This window comes from Scleropages formosus, chromosome 24, assembly GCF_900964775.1.
Source record: "Scleropages formosus chromosome 24, fSclFor1.1, whole genome shotgun sequence".
In the NCBI taxonomy this organism is placed as follows: domain Eukaryota; kingdom Metazoa; phylum Chordata; class Actinopteri; order Osteoglossiformes; family Osteoglossidae; genus Scleropages; species Scleropages formosus.
Genome location: NC_041829.1, coordinates 19,005,496 through 19,024,249, shown reverse-complemented (window position 1 = coordinate 19,024,249; position 18,754 = coordinate 19,005,496). Strand labels below are relative to the sequence as shown.

At 50.2% G+C, this 18,754-nt stretch overlaps 3 protein-coding genes across 3 annotated transcripts; 1 reads left to right on the top strand and 2 right to left on the bottom strand.

The window, feature by feature from the left end:
* Positions 1-150: 150 nt before the first annotated feature.
* Positions 151-2,822, bottom strand: lrit2 (leucine-rich repeat, immunoglobulin-like and transmembrane domains 2). Its single transcript, XM_018761050.1, has 3 exons — positions 2,767-2,822; positions 1,591-2,372; positions 151-953 (listed from the first exon to the last, which is right to left on the bottom strand). The coding sequence occupies exons 2-3, from the start codon at positions 2,357-2,359 to the stop codon at positions 151-153; spliced, it is 1,572 nt and encodes a 523-aa protein (XP_018616566.1). The 5' UTR covers positions 2,360-2,372; positions 2,767-2,822.
* Positions 2,823-4,156: 1,334 nt separating this feature from the next.
* On the bottom strand, positions 4,157-8,052 carry lrit1b (leucine-rich repeat, immunoglobulin-like and transmembrane domains 1b). Its single transcript, XM_018761017.2, has 4 exons — positions 7,682-8,052; positions 6,791-7,251; positions 6,121-6,426; positions 4,157-5,953 (listed from the first exon to the last, which is right to left on the bottom strand). The coding sequence occupies exons 1-4, from the start codon at positions 7,822-7,824 to the stop codon at positions 4,893-4,895; spliced, it is 1,971 nt and encodes a 656-aa protein (XP_018616533.2). The 5' UTR covers positions 7,825-8,052; the 3' UTR covers positions 4,157-4,892.
* A 2,228-nt stretch (positions 8,053-10,280) lies between these two features.
* Positions 10,281-16,225, top strand: LOC114909432 (uncharacterized). The gene is made up of 3 exons (XM_029248583.1): positions 10,281-10,320; positions 10,420-11,112; positions 12,030-16,225. The coding sequence occupies exons 1-3, from the start codon at positions 10,281-10,283 to the stop codon at positions 16,061-16,063; spliced, it is 4,767 nt and encodes a 1,588-aa protein (XP_029104416.1). The 3' UTR covers positions 16,064-16,225.
* The last annotated feature ends 2,529 nt before the right edge of the window (positions 16,226-18,754 follow it).

Sequence of the window (18,754 nt, the reverse complement as noted above, 5' to 3'; positions counted from 1 at the left end):
TTTTAACGCGGACGACGGCTAAACGCGCACGCGTTCCCGAGGCCGTACGCACGATGCACAAGACATTTCTCAGCAACTGCGCGCTTGAACGACTGGGGCTACGACACGTTTTGCTGTTACCGGTCCATAAATAGTCGCGATTTGCCGCGATCAGTAGAGTTCAGCAGCGTTCCTTTGGTCGGTCTTGGCCCTCGTTGTCTTGTCCTCCGAGCGCCTCCTCGTCCTCCTGTCCTCGTTGGAGTCCCTGCACAGGCCTTCGTCGCTTCCGGCTTGCAGGCTGTCGAAGGTGCCCTGCCTCTCGCCCGGCTTCGGGTTCTTCTGGGTGGACCGGCGCCTCTTGCAGGCCTCGGCGCAGCGGTCCAAGCAGCGGAAGCGGGTCTCCGTGGTGCAGGCGTACATGCCGGCGGGTACGGCCAGCACCATGGCGCACACGATCACGATGATGTGGATGAGCTTCTCGCGCTGCTCCAGCTCGCTGATGTCGCTGCCGGTCATGAAGACGACGCACTGGCCGCTCCTGGGAGCCTGGTTCTTCAGCGTGACGCAGACCTCGTACTTGGTGACGGGCAGCAGGTCGGTGACCGAGTAGCTGTTGATCCCGGGGCCGATGTAGATCAGTTCCTTCCTGGCAGCTTCGAACTTGCCGAAGTGGATGGTGTACCAGGTTTCAGCCGGGTTCTCTGTCACGGCGTACCACTCCAGGGTGATGCCGTACACGGTCTGCTTGGCGATGCGGATGTCTATGTAGACGTTTTCCTCGGCCGAAGCGAGGGGGAAGCTGGGCGACAGCGGCGATGAGGAGTTGGGGGCCTTGATGTTCACCAAGATGCTGGAGGAGGAGTTTCCGATGAAGTTGTTCGCGGCGCAGGTGTAGACGCCGCGGTCGGCCAGATGGAGCGAAGGAATCACTAATTCCGACTTGAAGGTGTCTTCATCCACCTGGGTCTGTGACTCTGGGATGAACAGATCGGAAAAAAATTAATTCAGTATTCGGAAACTTACCACACACACACACACACACACACACACACACACACACACACACACACACAGAGCACAACGCGTTCACATCTAGTGAACAGCATCCCTTCTGTGATTAATTATTAATTTCGATGATACTTTTCTCTAAACCAGATTACGATGTTACGTTTTTACCCCGAGCTACTTACTGTGATTTGCCCAATTATACAGCCAAGAATTTGTACGATATGAATTACATTTATTCATTTAGGTGACACTTTTCTCCAAAGTGATTTACAGCATTAAGGTACTTACAATTACTTACCCATTTATACAGCTGGGTAATTTTTAATGCAGCAGTGGAGGGTTAGTACCCTGTTCAAGGATACTACAGAAGGAGCAGGGATTCTAACCTTGCTTCTTTAAATGGAAGGCAGTGGCTGCAACCACTACACCACCTGGTGGCCCAGTTCCCTGATTCTATGGTTAAAATTTAAGTGGAACTGCCAAGCAGTCAGATCCAACTTCTGAGAACCACATACATGACTTTTTAGGCAAGAGAGGAACTGAAGGGCTTTGCCTTCACACAGTTCGAATAGTACTTGTAAAGAAAAAACGATCGACTCTTACCAGTAAACCCTCGTATGATCTTCAAGCCGTATGTCCACTGGACCACCGGGTCGGGCCTCCCACTAATGACACACGTTAGCGTAACGTTGACCCCCAGCGGACGAGTTATGTTCGTCAGTGGCGCGGTGGCCACCGGCTTCGCGCACGTCTTTATCTCGACTTCGTGGAAAAACTTGCCGGCTCTGACTCCAGGACCCGAGCAGGTTAAGTACGAGTTCATGAGAATAATGGGAGGGCTGACAGATCTGATGAACTCGACGAAACCTTTCAGGCGGCAGTCGCACAGCCAAGGGTTGTCGTGGAGCGCCAGAACGACGTTGGCGGCACCGTCCTCCCGTTTGCCATGTCTCTCTGGCCCCTGATACAGAGGCCAGTTGAGGAAGACGTCCCTAGATATAACAGTAAGCTTATTGAAGGATAAGTCTAAGTAGGTCAGCCCTGGTAAATGTCTCAGCGCGTTTTCTGGGAGGACATCAAGACGGTTGTGTTTCAGGTCCAGAATTCTCAGATTCGGCGTGTCGTGGAACGCTGTCCATGGTACCGAACTGAGTTTGTTGCCCTGCAGCCGCAGCTCCGTCAGGTTGCTCAGGCCCTCCAGGCTCTTCATGTTCATGACGGTGATGTTGTTGAAGTTGAGCCAGAGGAACTCCAAGGCACCGACTCCGAGGAACGACCCCCGAGGCAGTTCGGTCAGGTGGGAGTTCTCGATGCGGATTTTTACGAAATCCGAAGGGATGTTTTCCGGGACTCTTCTTAGGGCGGTTTCCATACAAAGCAGGGACCTGGGAACGAACAGGGCAAATTTATCGAGACGCATTTTCTTATTCCTTACACACGAACAGAAGCGGATATAAATACGTATCTGAGATATATATCCCGCAAGAGGAGGACACGGACAGAACCGAGACTGACGACGAATCATAAGGTCACGATAATCAGAGCGGAACGATCGAGCTAATTAAACACACTCGTTCGATGAGTTAATAAACTGAAAAACAACGTAATACTGCTGAGAACTAATCTAAGACTTGATTTTAAGAGCCTCGAGCTGAATAAGATTCTCGTACATTGATGCAAACATCATAACCCACTGACACAATTGCACTTTCTCTGTACGCCAACATCTCACGAGCTTCAGTCGGGGTTCGTTTTACTGCACCTGACGGATGCACTTACCTCCCCAGTCCGTCATTTGTGCAGGAGCATCCGGACACGCAAAAGGCAGAACCTGAACTCACTTGGAAACTAATGAAATATGTAATTAAGAGGGTATAAAGGGCTCCCATACTCCTTTAAAAGGATGCATGTGAAGAAGACTGTGCTCACAGGACATGTCCACCGGTTCGGTCGACTAAAGCCTATTATCTGTAATCTTCCTTGACGCAATCCTTAAGACACCAAATAGACCGGAAGTCTGTATTTTTAGTAATAAACAAGACGCTCTGATCACCGAGTTACATTTTCATCAATGGCAACGAAAAGGGGTATTTCTGTTTTGATAGAAGAAAATAGGACTTTCTAAAATATCACACACACCCTAATTCAATGTATGGCCGTATTTAGTTTCCCATTTTTTTTTTTATTTGATTGGCCTAATTTCATTTAATAGGCACTGAAAATACTGCGTGACGATAACAGAACCCCCTAGTAGTAAGAAAACTGGGCATTAAACTATTGTGAAATGTGTGTGTGTGTGTCAAAAGCCATTAGCAATGTGTTTTTGAAAATTACATGAAACTGCTTTTTAAAATGTCCACTTATGTTGTTCTAGAAGAAAATGTAGTGGCAAATGGTAATATTAAGGAGTAAACTGAAAAATGTAATCCAACAAGCTGCTTTCCAAACAGAAAAGCGAACGGAAACAGCGTAAGTAAAGAAACTTAATTTTTTCCAATTGAAACAGAAGAGCCTACTTTTTTCCGTGATGCAAAAGATTTTCCTTGTTATTGACTTTCCCTTATTAAAGAATATAGCATAATTAATAGGTTTTGTTTGTAGGCCGGGGGGTGTGGTGGTGCGGTGGGTTGGCCCATGGTCCTGCTCTCCGGTGGGTCTGGGGTTCGAGTCCCGCTTGGGGTGCCTTGCAACGGACTGGCGTCGCGTCCCGTCCCGTCCTGGGTGTGTCCCTTCGCCCTGTGTTACCAGGTGGGCTCCGGTTCCCCGCGACCCCGTCTGGGACAAGCGGTTCTGAAAATGTGTGTGTGTTTGTGGGCCTAACAATATGTTAGCCTGAAGAAAAAAAAAAAAAAAAATTGTCGATAATTTACTCATTTGAAGGCATCTTCCCTCCACATCCCATCCTCTAACAACATGGCGAACACCGGTGCTGATCGGCATCACTCGCTGGTAATTTGTGCACGAGGTGAAACGTCAGGTTAAACATTAAAACGGAAGAAAATTTAAAAGGCGGTCATTTCTTTTAGCTAAACGTACAGTTGGCTGAAATAAAGGTCAGTCGTATATCAAAAGAAAATTTATTTCATGAATTTCAGCACCCTTACATCCCCGAAACGAAATACACAGAATATACATTATATACAGTGTTTCTTATTGGTTTGTAGCCCTGGCAAAACTGAAATGAAAGAAAAATAACATTTTATAGATTTTAACATCACATAATATAGCGCTTGCATTTTCGTAAGTTCTTAAATATCACAGACGTGAGTGCAGTTTGTTTTAACCAGGGTATTACACCTGGCACATTAACTTCAATATATACCGTTAAAAAACAATCGTACAACGTACGCTTACAAATGGTCCAAGGTGCGATTTGAAATGCCATCGAGAGCTTGTCCCACACACGCTCCTCCAAGAGCCGTTTGCGTGAAGTGCCGTCATCGGACAGCAGGTTCCCGATTTCCATTTAATTCAAGAGTGCAACCTGATGCCTAAGCGGTATAAAAATGCCAGTATGATTGTGTACACGCGCGCACACACACAGGCACACAAGCACAAATAAAAAACCTGGACACCGTTTAAAAACTTTAAATGGTGCGCAAAAACAATGTAACGAGTACAACGCAATAGGGATCCTGTATCATTTTCATTAGGACGCATCGCGCGTGCGTTTGGTACGTGGGTATCCCGCACGAAGCGGCGGCGGAGACGTCCTGCAGCTGAGCGCTAAGTCCCGAGGACACGGGTGCAGCCCGGAGCGTCTCCGAGGCGGGTCAGAACTTCATTAGTGAAGATGTCCGTCTCGTGGGCCTCTGAACTGCGACTGGGTCGTACGTCCGACCTCCCTCGCGCCGCCTGCTGTCCAGTCATCCTTTCGGCGAGATCCCCGCACGCGCCACAGTTCATCAGCAGAAGTACTCGTTGGGCTGTCCTTCGGTCCTCGCGGTCGCCTCGGAGTCCACGCTCGACCTGGCCGACAGGAGCCGGTTGGATTCGTCGGGGTTCAGCCTGGTGAGGTACTCGCCCTCCAGCCCTTTGGCCTTCGTCCCAGGGGACAGGGTCTCGAACGTGACGTACGAGTCCTGGATGTCCTTGGACTTTCGGCCCAGCAGTTTCTGCAGGCGCCGCTTCAGCGCCCCACAGCACACAATGAGAGTGAGAGGGACCGCGATAACGCACGCAACTGTGATCACGACCACATTAATCAGCTTCTGCGTCCCGCTGGCACTAGCCGCTTCGTCCGTTGAGAAGATTACACACTGCTCCTTTTTGGGGATCAGCCCTTTGACACACACGCAAGCGATGTACTTAGTCTTCGGCACCAGTCCTTCGATGGTGATGCGGTTCTTGCCCGGGCCGACGTTGATCCTGCGCATGTCCCGCTCGCCGAACACCGCGTACAGCACGCTGAAGGAGGTGGTGTTTTTGGCAGTGGGTGCCCTCCAGTTCAGGGAGACGGTGTGGTCGGTGTCGCCGATCACCTTCACCGACCTGACCACCCTCCGCTCGGGGTCCTGCTGCTGAGACGAGGCGTTGGCGGCGAGATTGCTGAGCACCGTCTTCTCCGGGTCCAACAGCGCGTCCGAATTAGTCGGGCCGGGCGTCTGCTCGTACGAGGCGCCGTCCGTGGTGCTGTAGCTTTCGATGTTCGCGTAAGGTCCGGCGAAGCCGTACGGTTCAACGCTCGGCCTCTTGTCGGTGGCCGTCGGCACTATGTAGCGCGCCACCAATTTCTCCTGATAGGCAGCCTTGCCCACGCCGTTCGTTTTCTTCCCTCTGGAGCGTTTAGAGGTGCCGGTCTGGTTGTCGGATTTCACCGCGTCCGTTATGATCAGGGAGATGATGGCATCCGCGCTTCCAACAAAGTTCGTCGCTTTGCAAATGTACTTCCCAGAGTCACGGTACGAAACAGCAGGTACGCTTAAAATGGACCAAATGATGCCCTCCTTGGAAACTTCTTGCTGAACTGCAAGGATCAACAAGCAAATAAAGAAATAAATAGAGAAACTGTACAAACCACGTGTTCAGTTGCTTTCGGTCCACCGTCTACTTGTTCTTATTTACGACGGCACGGCTACGCAAAGCAACTCGGGTGCGAAAGAGTCGCGCTGGCTGAACTTCGCCGTGACTTACTTGTGCCGTTCGTGGGCTTGCCGTCGGCCCTCCTCCAGATGAGCTCCGGGATGGGTACGCCGATGGTTCCGCAGCGCAGCAGAACGTTGTTGCCCACGGGGCTCTTGACACGGGCCACGGCAGTGTGCACCCTGGGCTCCTGGCAGCGCCTGAGCTCCGCATCGCTGAACAGCACCCCCGAGAGGCTCTCGGGCTCAGCGCACCTCAGCCTGGTGTCGATGAAGGCCACGGGCGAGGAGGGCGACTTCTGGAACTGGACCAGATCGTACAGCCGGCAGTCGCAAATCCAGGGGTTGTCATGGAGACCTACGACAACAAAAGGCACGTTCACACCACGGACACGAAAATAAAATATCCCTGAATTTCCGCACGCCCTCTTCTCGCTCTCATTTCTGTAGGATATTCGCAGCAGGATTCTGTGTTAAATTACCATTAATTTACCGACCCATTTATCCGAAGGGCATTTTTAACCAACTGATACTCGTAACGCTATTACGTATATAATTACATTATACATGAAGCCATTAGAATTGCCCATCTTTTCCAGCTCAAACTCTCAAACCGCCCTACTGGACACGTTGGCCCAGACATGACGGATCCACCGTCACTCTAAGGAGCGATGAGAGAAACGAAGCGAGCCACGTGAAGCACGTGGAGGCGAAAGCCTCACCCAAGATCATCTTGGCGTTTTCCATGTCTTGAGATGGTTTAACCACGAGCCACGTCGAGAGAACCTCGGAGGGTACGGTCAGCAGGCTGTTGCTGGAAAGGTCCAGGTAGGTGAGGTTCTTCATGTAAACGGTGGCTTCGCTGGGGATCGATGCGATTCTGTTGTTGTGTACGTCAAGGAGCCTGAGGCTCGGCGTGTCCGAGAGACACTCCCACGGGAAGGAGGCGAGCGCGTTCCCGTCCAGGCGCAGCTCCTCCAGGGCGCAGAGTCCACGGAAGGCGTCCACGCTGAGCGAGGACAAGGCGTTGAAGGACATCCAGAGGAATTCCAGAGCGCCCAGGTAGCTGAAGGTCTCACCGGGGATCTTCTTGATCGCCGTCTTCTCTATGCGAAGTTTCGACGTGTCGGCGGGAAAATTGGCGGGAATCGCCGCGATGTCCGGATCGTTGCAGATGACGCTCCTGCAAGCGCGCGAGAAACGCATCGCACGAGTCAACGTACGGCAGCAGGTGCATGACGACACATGTAAACGTGGTTAAAATAATCATGTGTAGAAGGAAGGGTCCTATCTATGGCAGATTGCACTAAATCATGTAAATGTTTACGTTCTTCATCATGCGCAATAATAATAATAATAATGATAATGACAGTACTGCTGCAGAACTGACTTTTAGTGCATGAGCTAAAGAAAAAAAAAATAAAGAAGATTAAAGAGCACTGCGAAGTTAATCCTTTACTCAGCAAAGAGCTGCAGGAAAAAAAAAAAAAAAAAAAGGAAAATAGCGGAGATGCTGAGAAATTATTATGTCTCCAGCACTATAAGAAGACGAGCGCATATCCCCGCAACATTTCTTGAGACGCAAAAGATGAGGGAGAACTTTGTCATCTTACCTGGCCTTCGATCCGTCACTGAGTTTGTGGAAAAAGCAGCTGCACTGCGATGGACAAGAGGAGCTCCACACGAGCGGCGCGCAAAGCAGCGCCACGCAAAGCGGCGCCACGCAGAGCGGCAGGGAAACAAACGTGCGGGCCATGACTTTTCCTCTCTAGTACTAGAGTAAATTTGAGGAGGAGAAAAAGGCAAAAAGGAGCGCGAGCTGAGTCTGTTCGGCTGAAGTTCAGCTAAGTTCAGGGGGCAGTACGGACCACGGCCGGGTCCTGCAGTCCCGCCCGCCGGTGTCCCATAGTGATGCGGCTGCTCCGAATCCCCAGATCATAAAGGGGATAGAAGCGGGAGGCTTGAGGCTTAGCGAAGCGCTCGGCTTTTTCCATGGACGCTCTTAGGGCTTCCCGGAACGTCATAGGCTGCGGGGGGCAGAGCCTGAGCCTGAGCCTGAGACTGAGAGCGCCGCTACGCGCAGCGAGGAGGGGCGCTTGTCCCATTGGACGAGCGAGGGGACCGCGGCGGGGGGGGGCGGACACGGACGGACACGGACGGGTCGCTTCTCCTCCTCCGCTTGCTTCGCACGAACAGCCCGTGTCGGTGACGCTTCTTGTGGCCGCTCCTCTGAGCAAAATCTGCTCCGGCGGCTGCCGAACTCATCGGAACTGATGATCGATTGAATTAACGGGGAAAAAATGTCCCATCGGTCATCGAAGGGTTCTGCGCTCATTAAAATTACGAAGTAAACTGCTGGTTGTTCGCAGCAACAATCCTCATTTTAAAAAAGGCAAAGCAGCGCGTTGCGTATTTCACTCACACACACGTCGTCTGAACCGCTCGTCCCATATGATGGGGTCGCAGGGGACCGGAGCCTAACCCGGCAACACAGGGCGTAAGGCTGGAGGGGACACACCCAGGACGGGACGCCAGTCCATCGCAAGGCACCCCAAGCGGGACTCGAACCCCAGGCCCACCGGAGAGCAGGACCCGGTCCATCCGGCTGCGCCACCCTGCCCCCCCGCTTGCCTGTTTCAGGAAAATAATAATAATAAGAGGAGGAATACAGGGAAAGTATGTGTGACTATTCCACAGCTGTACACAAACTACACATGAGACCATAAGGTGAATGTGAGAAACAGGGACATGATGAAGGTACAAGAGCAGCATCCTGTCGTGTTTCGTCGTAACACTTTTCTACAACATTCAGTATTTCTACATTCAAACCCGTTTCCACAGGAAGAGCTCCAGAACGTGCAGCTTTGTCTGTCTGAACGTCACAACACTGTGTTTTACTGTGGTTACACACTGACTTATGAACAGACGCAGCTCCCCATTTTCGCACCATATTATTAGTCTTTTACTTCATCGCTGAAAAGTATTTTTACCATGAACTTACGGTGAATACCGGTTTTTGAAGTCCAAGTCACAGGTAAACATGGTGTTAAGAGAAAGTCACGTGTCAAGTACAAAGGTTTTATATTTGTAGCCCCTACGCAACTTGTTCTCGTGTAGTTGGATGTTTGGGGGCGGGATGTTCCGGGGGAAAAAGGGGAGTTGTTTTTTTTTGGGGGAGACCGGGCGAGGAGAACGAGCAGTTTTGGGTTCGTTCTCGCGCGAAGGGGGTTTTGTGAAAAAAAAACCGGCGCGAGCGACAACCAGCCCGGGAGGATTGGGGAGTGGAGGATTAGGGTTTGGCCAGCGCGACTGGCCCCGGAGAGAAGGTCGCCAGGACTCGCCATCATCGTCCCGCCATCCTCACTGGAGAGAGAGTGGCTGTGAGGACAGGTCGCTGTCGGTTTCCTGCCCTGCACGAAAACCGTGAGTAACGGCGGGAATTTCCCTCGGTGGTGGATAAGGAGCTCCAGACTAAAGCGCGCCAACGAGACGACGCCGGCACCAGAGACTGAGTCGCATAAAAGGGAAAAAAACGTGTTCGTTTTGGTGGTGTGAATTATTTGTGTGGACGTTTTATATTAAATGTTTGTTGGGCTTATTTCACCTGAATGTTGTAACCGTCCCTGTGTAGGTGTGAATGTTCTTTTTTACGGCAAAGGAAGGCGGGGCTGGGTCGCTGTGTGTGAAGTATGGGAGGTTTATACGACTGTAATATAACAGTATAGCTGTACTACGCTAACTGGGCCTCTCCTCACCCTAGCAAGAGCCATACCCCGAAGTTGGGGGGGCGACAGTACACGCATCCCAAAGTTGTGCTGTAGACACCACCGATTCACCTCCCATGCTAGAGAAAAAAACATCAGAATCGAGTGGGTGGGCTACACTTGGGGGCTCGTCCGGGATATGATTACTGTTTTCTGTATTTGTGAGTATATTTTTGTATGATTTGATGTCTCTTTGATATGATTTGTGGTTTGATGTCTGGAAAGTTGTTGTAACATGGAGTCAAAGCAGATAGTCCAATGGTGTAACGACAAGGGTATTGATATAAGAAAAGCTGTTGTGCTTAGTGGGGTTTCTGTTGACATTACTGATGAGACTGTGTACAAGGTGCTGGATGGGGTGGGAGTATTTGGTCATTGTAAGGTAAGGGGACGGTGTTTAGAACCGGCTGGAGACAACCAACTTGTGTTAGTTGAAACCACAAATGATATGACTAAGGCTACCATACCTGAACAGTTAGCCTTTGGAGGTGAGTCGGGGCCCTGGGTGGTTAATGTCAGCGAGACCCGAGAATGTCCAATACTTGGTGAAAGAGGCAGTTTCCAGGCAAAATTCCTGTCATTCCTAGCAAGTGAAGGGAAGACTCTAGCTGATGTCTCAGGCTGGTTTGGGCCTACTCCAGCGCCACCTGTCGCTCCAGACTTGAACACCAAACTCGTGGATGCCATCTCTTCACTTGTGGAGAAATGCCAAGCCACGCCTATGGACGGACTCGGCTATCGTAAACTTCGCTTGTTCTCCGGTGTGAAACCAACTCCACCGGGAGAGGAAGAGTATGATGCCTGGGCTGAGCAGACCACTCACATGTTGGATGAATGGCAGTGTTCAGATATTGTCAAGAAGCAGAGGATAGCTGAGAGTCTCAAAGGGCCAGCAGCAGACATTGTCCGGTGCTTAAGGGTTAGTAACCCCTCTGTCACTGCCGATGATTACCTCAAAGCCCTGGAGGCAGCTTTTGGGACCACAGACAGTGCGGCTGATCTCATGGTAAGGTTCCGTGGTACATTCCAGCAGGAAGGTGAGAAACTATCAGCATACTTGTTCCGTCTAGACAAACTGTTGCATGCAGTTCATCGTAAAGGTGGGGCTGAGGTGGCCGACCTGGACCAAATTCGCATTGAGCAGGTTGCACGAGGAGCTCTGTCCCATGATCTTGTTGCCATGCGCATTCGAACGATGTATAAGCTTAAACCTCCTCCAAGTTTCACAGAGTTGCTCCGTGATGTCCGAGAAGAAGAGGAAATGATCCTGGCAAGGCAAAGTGTGGGGAACGCTGCTCTTCCAGCAATGGTTAGGTGTGTGGGGTGCGCTACACCCTCCCCCGTACCAGTGCAGCCTGAAAATGTTGCAGTACCTGTGGTAGCGGGGAATGGTCAGGAAATAGAACGGCTCAGGGAAGAGTTCAGAGGGCTAAAGACGGAGGTTGCCCGGCTGTTTTCTGCCTCGATAGCTGCCTCCGATGGCATACCACAGCAGACCATGCAGAATCTCAATCCGAAGGGTACAGGGACCTTGTATGCCTGCGGAAGGGAGGGTGCTCCCAGACCCCAGTATCGTGCTGGTGTTTTTTGCTATCGATGTGGTGAAGATGGGCATTTCCAGCGAGAGTGTCCTAATCCAGAGAACCTTCGAAAGGTGACGAACCGACTATTGAAATTAAGGCAGCCGCCGGGAAACTTCCCAGGGGCCCAGTGAAGGAACGGCCTGCCGCCCCGGAGAAGACACGTTCCACCAGGTGTGATATGCTACGGCAAAGGGAGGCTATATTGCCAGAGGGTTTAGTTGGACCCAGTGCTATTGTCTCGGTACAAATTGAGGGCATTTACGCTAAAGCTTTGCTCGATAGCGGTTCCCAGATTACTCTACTGTATCGCTCCTTCTATGACCAGTATTTGAAGCACTTGCCTTTGACCCCTATCGAGTGCCTAGAGATTTGGGGCCTTAGTGTGGAGCAATATCCATATGATGGCTATCTGTGCGTGAAACTGGAGTTCACTGGAGACGTAGTTGGAGTAGTGGAGACCATAGAAACGCTTGTGCTTGTGTGTCCAGACCCGGTTGTGAAAGGGGAGGTTTCTGGGGTGATTGGTACAAACACCTCCATAGTTAGGAGGCTCTTCCAGTCTTGCATAAATCAAAAGGGGGGAAATTTCTTAGCTACCCTTGCTGTCCACCCAGTAATAAAAGAAGCGTATGAGAAGTTCCAGGAAGCTTCTGACGGCCTGGCCGAGGAAAGGCGAGGGACCGTCTGGTTCACGAGGAGCAAGCCTTTCACTCTGGCCCCAGGGGGTGTTGCTACAGTGATTGGCACTCCAAAGTTTCCTGGGCACCTGAATAGTCAGGCCGTGGTTGTAGATCACCCAGAGGAGGGCCCTTTCCCGGAAGGGCTGCTGGTAATGCCTGTTGTAGAGGAGCCAGGAACTGTCCAGTGCCGTCACCTCGCAGTCACTTTGAGGAATGTGTCTCAGCAGCCGGTGACATTAAAACGTGGAATGCCTATTGCGCACCTATTCCCAGTGGATGTGATGAATAAGGGGCTAGGTAGGGAGGAGACGATGCCACATATGTCTCAACTATCCCCCTCCTCTTTCAACTTTGGGGACTCTCCTGTGTCTATTGAGTGGAAGGATAGACTGTGTTGGAAAATGATGGAGAGGAAAGAGGTCTTTTCTTGCAGTGAATTTGATGTAGGGTGTGCTAAGAGTACGCAGCACCACATTCGAGTGACGAATGAAACGCCTTTCAGAGAGCGTTCTAGACGTTTACCGCCAGGGGATCTAGAGGATGTGAGGAAACATCTCCATGATCTAAAGGAGGCTGGAATCATCTCAGAATCTCGGAGTCCTTACGCTTCTCCGATAGTGGTGGTTCGGAAGAAAAACGGAACCATACGTATGTGTGTGGACTACAGAACCCTGAACAGGAGAACAATTCCTGATCAGTACACAGTCCCTCGGGTGGAGGATGCTTTGGCTTGCCTGAGTGGTAGCCAGTGGTTCAGTGTGCTGGACCTCAGAAGTGGTTATTATCAGATCCCTCTGAGCGCGGCAGACAAGGAAAAGACCACATTCATCTGTCCCGCAGGATTTTACCAGTTTGAGCGGATGCCCCAAGGGATATGTGGGGCCCCAGCAACCTTCCAACGGGTCATGGAGCGGACTGTAGGAGATATGAATCTTCTGGAATGCCTGGTGTATCTTGATGACATCATTGTATTTGGGCGAACATTGGAAGAGCATGAGCAGCGCCTTCTAAAGGTGCTGGACAGACTAAAGGAGGAGGGACTGAAGTTGTCTTTGGACAAGTGCCAGTTCTGCTGCCCTTCGGTGACTTACCTTGGTCATGTTGTGTCCAGAGATGGCATTGCTACAGATCCCTCGAAGGTTGACGCAGTGAAGTCGTGGCCACGCCCAGAGAGCATTACTGCTCTTCGCTCTTTTCTCGGGTTTTGTGGGTACTACAGACGGTTTGTGAAAGATTTCTCCAAGGTCTGTTATCCTTTAAATCAGCTGCTGCAGGGCTGCATCGTAGCTAGAGGACCAAGAAGAGTGGCAGGGGCTAAGACTGCCTCTCAGCATGGAAGGAAACCAACATCAGGTCTGTGTCCAAAGGAGTGGCACCACCCTTCAGAGCCGTTTGGTCCTAGGTGGGATGAGGACTGCGAGAAAGCTTTTGAAACGCTAAAAAGGAGTCTCACAGAGGCCCCAGTTTTGGCCATCGCCAATCCAGGACTGCCTTATGTGCTACATGTTGATGCTAGTAGAGAAGGTTTGGGGGGTGTCCTCTATCAGGATCAGGGAGCAGGCCTGCGCCCTGTGGCTTTTGTCAGCAGAAGCCTTACCCCAGCAGAGAAAAATTACCCCACCCATAAGCTAGAGTTTTTGGCATTAAAGTGGGCGATTACCGACAAGCTGCATGATTACCTCTATGGAGCTAAGTTTGAGGTGCACACAGACAATAACCCATTGACTTATGTCCTGACCACAGCCAAGTTGGATGCAGCAGGGCATCGATGGCTGGCAGAACTGGCCACATATGATTTCAGCCTGAAGTACCGCCCCGGGAAGCAGAATGTTGAGGCAGACGCCTTGTCACGGCGCTCACATGTCCCTCCTGAGGCATCTCAGGGGAGAGGGGCCATGCCAGCTGACTCAGTCCAAGCTATCTGCCAGATGTCCTCAGTCAGACCACCTCGCTATCGTCACTGCAGAGCGATTGATCTCATGGGCTCATCAAAAGGGGCGGTACCCAAAGCCTATTGCAACTTGTCTTTCCTGAATATTCAGCAGCTGCCCCAACTGACTCCAACAGACCTCTCATATTCACAGCAGAAAGACCCCTGCATTGGCGAAGTGTGGCATGCGGTTAATCAGAAGAATGCCGAGCGTGCCAACAAAGTGAGACATCCTGATGTGTCTTTGCTGCTGAAAGAGTGGGATAAGTTACAGGTTGTGAATTCCGTATTGTACAGGATGAGTAAGCCACCCAACAAGCCGCCTCGCCAGCAACTGTTGCTTCCCCAAGAGTTCCGAGAGACAGTACTCCAGTCTCTACATGACCAGTCGGGCCATCTTGGGTTTGAGAAGACCTATGGGCTGCTACGGGAGAGGTTTTATTGGCCTCGCATGAAGACACAGGTTGAAAGGTACTGTAAAAGCTGTCTCAGGTGTATTCAGAGGAAAACACTGCCCAAGAGAACTGCTGAGTTGTCGCATCTTCGCAGTGATGGACCGATGGATCTCGTTTGCATGGATTTCTTGACGATTGAGCCTGATTCCAGCAACCTCTTCAACGTGCTTGTGATTACAGATCACTACACCCGCTATGCTCAAGCTTTTGCAACTAGGGATCAGAAGGCGGAAACTGTCGCTAAGGTTCTGTGGGAGAAATACTTCATCCACTATGGGCTGCCCAAGAGGGTGCACTCTGATCAAGGCAGGGATTTTGAGAGTCGGCTCATCCATGAGTTGTTGGGCATGCTCGGCATAAAGAAATCAAGAACTACACCTTACCATCCTCAGGGCGATCCCCAGCCGGAGCGGTTTAACCGAACTCTGCTTGATATGCTCGGGACCCTTGACGCGCCAGACAAAAGGAAATGGGGTAAGCACATTGGCTATCTCGTACATGCGTACAACTGCACGCTGAATGAGTCAACCGGCTACTCGCCGTATTTCCTAATGTTTGGTCGAGAGGCTAGGTTGCCAGTAGATGTGGCATTTGGAGCATCGGGTGACGGTACCTCCAACAAATCCTATACAAGATACGTCAAAAACATGAAGCGTGAGCTTCAAGCTGCATATCAGTTGGCTGAGAGTGTGTCGAAAAAGAGGAATGAAGGGAACAAGCGACAGTACGATCAGAGGGTCCGTTACTGCCCTTTAGCTCCTGGTGACCGCGTCTTGATTCGAAATCTTGGACTGCAGGGGAAGGCCAAGCTTGCTGACCGCTGGAAGGACACCCCTTATGTTGTGGAGGATCAACTTCCTGGGTTGCCTGTGTTCAGATTGAAGCCAGAGGGTGAATTGGGCCCTGGGAAAGTACTGCACCGCAATCACATTCTGCCTATTGGGCAGGAGGTACGGTGGCGGTCTGAAAAGACTACAGAGGCATCCAAATTTAAAAGGAGGGCTAGTAAGCGGCTCCAAACGAGAGATGAGAGTTGTGGTCGCTCATGCTTGCCAGCGGTTGAACTGGAATGTGCAAGGGAGCCTGAGTCTGATTCAGAAGAAGAAGAAACGGGGGTCTGGTATGACTGTTATCCTCAGAGGAGGTCACCGGAGCCAGAGCCTTTAAGCAGTGGATCTGTTGAACTCGTTGACCTGGATTTGGGTCTGGATGTTCTCACGAATGGCTCAGGGCTGGAAATGACTGCGGTTGAGGGGCCGGCAGTGATGGACGTGGATGGACCCACTGCAACTTGTAGGACGGATGTTCCGGGAGATGAAGTCGAGTGTGGTGCTGGGGTACGGACAGCAGAAGAAGTGAGTGAGGGACGGGATAATGTCGCAGAGAACTCGGCGGGGTCTGCGCGGCCTCAGCGACTGAGAAGGGCCCCTACCCGACTCACCTATGATAAGCTGGGGAGCCCCACTACAGTAGCTGTTAGCACACATAGAGCTATTTCAGTTAAGGTTGGGGAAGGTTTCGCTAGTTTCTCTTCACCTCCTATCCGGAGATACACCAGCACTTTGTACAAGTGGATAGGTTGAAGGGAATGTATATATTCTGTTCTAATATGATGTTGAAAGGATGGGACGTGATGTGGGTTGCTTGTCATGAGGACATGACAAATTTTGGTGGGGGAAGAGTGTAGCCCCTACGCAACTTGTTCTCGTGTAGTTGGATGTTTGGGGGCGGGATGTTCCGGGGGAAAAAGGGGAGTTGTTTTTTTTTGGGGGAGACCGGGCGAGGAGAACGAGCAGTTTTGGGTTCGTTCTCGCGCGAAGGGGGTTTTGTGAAAAAAAAAACCGGCGCGAGCGACAACCAGCCCGGGAGGATTGGGGAGTGGAGGATTAGGGTTTGGCCAGCGCGACTGGCCCCGGAGAGAAGGTCGCCAGGACTCGCCATCATCGTCCCGCCATCCTCACTGGAGAGAGAGTGGCTGTGAGGACAGGTCGCTGTCGGTTTCCTGCCCTGCACGAAAACCGTGAGTAACGGCGGGAATTTCCCTCGGTGGTGGATAAGGAGCTCCAGACTAAAGCGCGCCAACGAGACGACGCCGGCACCAGAGACTGAGTCGCATAAAAGGGAAAAAAACGTGTTCGTTTTGGTGGTGTGAATTATTTGTGTGGACGTTTTATATTAAATGTTTGTTGGGCTTATTTCACCTGAATGTTGTAACCGTCCCTGTGTAGGTGTGAATGTTCTTTTTTACGGCAAAGGAAGGCGGGGCTGGGTCGCTGTGTGTGAAGTATGGGAGGTTTATACGACTGTAATATAACAGTATAGCTGTACTACGCTAACTGGGCCTCTCCTCACCCTAGCAAGAGCCATACCCCGAAGTTGGGGGGGCGACAGTACACGCATCCCAAAGTTGTGCTGTAGACACCACCGATTCACCTCCCATGCTAGAGAAAAAAACATCAGAATCGAGTGGGTGGGCTACATATTAAGTAAAAAAATTCATGGTTCAGATCATAAACTTTGTGATGAATTATATTCTATTATACAAATTAATAGATCAAACTGTTTCATGTAGTTTGACATCAGTGTCTCAAGACTTCTAGTAACATAAATGAAATTCAAATGTAAATTATGAGATACCTCAAGGAAATGTAGACCACGCAAATGAAATGGAATTCAGATGTCAATCATCATGTAACATTAGGCCTACTGTATATTATACCGGGGTATTTCCAGAGAGAGGCTCTCAGTGAGGACGACATCATGTATGTTTCATGTGCAGGGAAATGTGATCATAAACACCTTCAACGGTCTAAAAGCAGCAAGGCCAGTATAGCTGTACCATCTGGACCCACAAAGTGCAGTGACCCCAAGTGCAGAGTGTAAATACAAGTGCACAGTGCCAACCAGGGATTAATGTGTACGGGTGACACGCTGGGTGTTACAGAATAAGTGAACTAGTGTTGGATGAATGGAACTAATACAAGGATGTGTGTTGAAGAGGCTCTGGATATAGGCTCACTCAAGAACCCACACACTAGTGCAGTGCCTTCAGCCCCTTTATAGGGCTGGGAACTGATCAGGTTAATTGACAGCCACAGGTGTGTTGGCTTAATTATATGGATCTCAGGTGGTTCCTCTGGTGGACCTTGGGGTTTTAACCGCCTGACAATAGCAGCATCAGTCGATTTTCTATATTCCATTGAGCTACTGTTATTTACCAATTGATTTTCATAATCCAAAAAAAAAATAAAAAAATGCCTCTATGCTTGCTTCAGAAGTAATCATCACATTTCTTCTATTTTTTATTTATTTAACAATACTGATAATATTTAACAATGTTTTCTTACAGGTTTTTATTTAATTGCTGGAACTTTTTAATTAGCTCGAATTTGCAGCGTGTTATTATTTTATATGTACAGTGTCTTTTGGTAGCAGTAGTCCTGACTGTAACCCCATCATTTCTTTTCAGGAATTATACACAACCTGTTCAAATATATTTTCACTTTCCTGAAAGCATAATGTTCTGCCAAGCAGTGTAGATGTTTCCACTTACTGTACCTGGTACCAGGGTATAACACGGACACATTTACCCTTCTCTTGTAATGTCTTCGAACGTCTTCTCTCCACAAGACTCCCAACACAGCATCTACAGTGACTGACTTCTTGTATCCAGATCTGTCTAATAATCACGTACACTGTTCACATCTGCATGTGCTCGGCGTGCTGAAGGGAATACGGTCCAAAGTTCCGATTAGTTAAATTGTTCAAAAAAGAAGGGTATTAAGATTAGAGGGTAACCTGTAATAGGGGTAAAACTCCACACCAGTTTCGTACAGCTACATTTACCTGGAGCAACTTACGGTTATTTACTCATTTATACAGCTGGGCGAGTACCTTGCTTGAAGGTACAAGAGGCGGAGGTGAGACTTGAACTTACAACCTTAGGACCCAAAGGGCACGGCCCTAGCCACCACACTGTACTCTCAGCTCTCCCGCCTCTTCGCCATCCATTCGGAGAGACCGCGCGAGGCAACGACGGGCTGGTCGTCCAGGCCCATCTTCTCAAGCGGGCCGGGAAAGACACAGGAATGTGTGACGGCAAAATCCTTCTATTAAGGAGTTTCTGCATTCGGTCACACACTTGTGAATAGGCTTGTTTCATTGTGTGCTGCCATATGACTGGGGTCTCTTAACCCGCTTCATTGATTTTTACTGAAATCTTTCGTAATCTTCCATCCAAAGCCTCCCAACAGTGAAGGCCTTGTTCCATTTTG

What these genes read in the sequence shown, in the direction of transcription:
- lrit2 (XM_018761050.1), bottom strand. Translation starts at nt 2,359, where the DNA reads ATGGAAACCGCCCTAAGAAGAGTCCCGGAAAACATCCCTTCGGATTTC. An exon ending in GATCATACGAGGGTTTACTG is followed by an intron (nt 954 to 1,590) that starts GTAAGAGTCGAT and finishes TGTTCATCCCAG; the next exon opens with AGTCACAGACCCAGGTGGAT.
- lrit1b (XM_018761017.2), bottom strand. Translation starts at nt 7,824, where the DNA reads ATGGCCCGCACGTTTGTTTCCCTGCCGCTCTGCGTGGCGCCGCTTTGC. An exon ending in AGTGACGGATCGAAGGCCAG is followed by an intron (nt 7,252 to 7,681) that starts GTAAGATGACAA and finishes GCGCGCTTGCAG; the next exon opens with GAGCGTCATCTGCAACGATC. An exon ending in AAACGCCAAGATGATCTTGG is followed by an intron (nt 6,427 to 6,790) that starts GTGAGGCTTTCG and finishes TTGTTGTCGTAG; the next exon opens with GTCTCCATGACAACCCCTGG.
- LOC114909432 (XM_029248583.1), top strand. Translation starts at nt 10,281, where the DNA reads ATGACTAAGGCTACCATACCTGAACAGTTAGCCTTTGGAG. An exon ending in TGAACAGTTAGCCTTTGGAG is followed by an intron (nt 10,321 to 10,419) that starts GTGAGTCGGGGC and finishes TGTCATTCCTAG; the next exon opens with CAAGTGAAGGGAAGACTCTA. An exon ending in AATGATCCTGGCAAGGCAAA is followed by an intron (nt 11,113 to 12,029) that starts GTGTGGGGAACG and finishes CTGTCCACCCAG; the next exon opens with TAATAAAAGAAGCGTATGAG.